This window comes from Solanum tuberosum, unplaced genomic scaffold, assembly GCF_000226075.1.
Source record: "Solanum tuberosum cultivar DM 1-3 516 R44 unplaced genomic scaffold, SolTub_3.0 scf00461, whole genome shotgun sequence".
In the NCBI taxonomy this organism is placed as follows: Eukaryota; Viridiplantae; Streptophyta; class Magnoliopsida; order Solanales; family Solanaceae; genus Solanum; species Solanum tuberosum.
Window position 1 is genome coordinate 360747 of NW_006239387.1, and position 1818 is coordinate 362564.

Consider the following 1818-nt stretch of genomic DNA (forward strand, 5'->3'; position numbering starts at 1 on the left):
GACTTGTTACATTATGAAAAAAAGACATGGTGTAAAGCATATTTTAAGGAGCATGCTAAGTGTGATGTTGTTGAGAATAATATGTGTGAGACATTTAATTCTTGGATATTAGCTGCTAGACATAAATCAATTATCACTATGTTAGAGGAGATTAGACATAAGATAATGGATAGAAATGTTGAGATGAGAAAATTTGTTGACACTTGGATATCAGACATTTCTCCTATGGCAAGTTTAGTACTGGAAGAAAACAAAGATTATGCTAGAGATTGTCAAGTTAGGTTCAATGGCCAATTTGGATATGAAATTTTAGATGGTCATTATAGGCATATTATTGATATAAGAAAGAAGACATGTACTTGTAGAACCTGGCAGTTGAGAGGCATACCATGTCAACATGCTGTTTTGGCTTATCAGCATGCAGGCCAAGACCCTGAAGATCATGTTGTACATTGGTATAGAAAAGATACTTTCATGAAGGCTTATAATTACTTTATCCAGCCAATACCTAACATGAAAATGTGGCCTCACACTAGTGATATAGTGATTGAGCCTCCTGAACCAAAGCAAATGCCTGGCAGACCACCAAAATGCAGAAGAAAGTCAAAGGATGAGCCAAGAAAGAAGTATGGAAAGTTGTCCAGGAGAGGTGTAAAAATGACTTGCTCCAAGTGTCATCAACAAGGCCACAATAATAAAGCCTGCAAATATGTGGTAATACTCAAGCAAACCTTTAATTACTTCAATTAAATAGATAAAATGCAATACAATTTTTCTTCTTCTTATTTACACTATTAAATCTTCTGAAATGGGTCAGCCTGGAAGCTCAAGCCAACCTGCTAGCTCAAGTCAGCCTCAAAGCTCAAGGCAACCTACAGGTTATAGCCAACCACCAAGCTCAAGTGTAGGTTCTAGCCAGCCACCAAGCTCAAGGCAACCAAGAAGTTGTAGCCAACCACCAAGCTCAGGCCAACCTGTAGGTTCTAGTCAGCCACCAACCTGGAGAACATCACAACATGTTAGCTCAAGCCAATAATCAACTTCTATCTGTGATGATACTTCAATTGTTAGAAGAGTTCAACAAGCTGGAAAAGGCAGGGGAAGAGGCAGGGGAAAAGGCAGGGGGAGAGGAGGTGATGATACTTCAACTGTTACAAGAGGGCAACAAGCAGGAAGAGGTAAGGGAAGAGAAGGAGCATCAACATCAACACGAGGAAACAAAAGGCCTAAGACTGTGGGATTTGGCATCTACACTGATGATCTAAGTGGCAGACAAACATTAAATGTAAGAGTATAACCAACTTCAATTATTTATAATCCACTTTTATATTAGACACTTAGTTTAGTTTCTTGTATACAGCCTGGTACAACAGGTGAAAGAGTTGTTACTCCAGCTGTTTTCAAGTGTGCAACACCAACAAATATTGATATGGTTATAAGCCTCGTGGACTGAAATGAAAGGGTAAAGATGTTGTCACCACTCCACAATTACAACGCATGAGTAAGTCCAAAGGGGGTGGTCACCACTCCACAATTACAACACATGAGTAAGTCCAAAGGGGGTGGATCTGCAAACGTCTAGTGCAACAAGAGCAAGAACAGATGGGTGTGATTACTTTAATATGTTTTGGGTGTTTTGATATACACGTTGGGGGTTTGTTTTATTTGAATCTGTAATGCAAGCAGAAAACAATACTGAGACTGCTTTAATATGTTTTGTGATGTTTTTGATGTACACTATAACTAGTGGTTTAAATGTGGATTTTCTTACAAGGAAATGCCAAGAATTTTTTGTCAATCATTCATGCTTGTTTGGAG

The 1818-nt window shown here is 38.6% G+C and overlaps 1 protein-coding gene across 1 annotated transcript; it reads left to right on the forward strand.

Annotated features, from left to right (window-relative positions):
* The first annotated feature begins 159 nt into the window (after positions 1-159).
* Positions 160-1514, forward strand: LOC102597180 (uncharacterized). The gene is made up of 3 exons (XM_006363843.2): positions 160-714; positions 818-1285; positions 1361-1514. Exons 1-2 carry the CDS (start codon positions 166-168, stop codon positions 1034-1036), a joined length of 768 nt encoding a protein of 255 aa, XP_006363905.2. The 5' UTR covers positions 160-165; the 3' UTR covers positions 1037-1285; positions 1361-1514.
* The last annotated feature ends 304 nt before the right edge of the window (positions 1515-1818 follow it).

What these genes read in the sequence shown, in the direction of transcription:
- LOC102597180 (XM_006363843.2), top strand. Translation starts at nt 166, where the DNA reads ATGGATAGAAATGTTGAGATGAGAAAATTTGTTGACACTTGGATATCA. An exon ending in ATAAAGCCTGCAAATATGTG is followed by an intron (nt 715 to 817) that starts GTAATACTCAAG and finishes GAAATGGGTCAG; the next exon opens with CCTGGAAGCTCAAGCCAACC.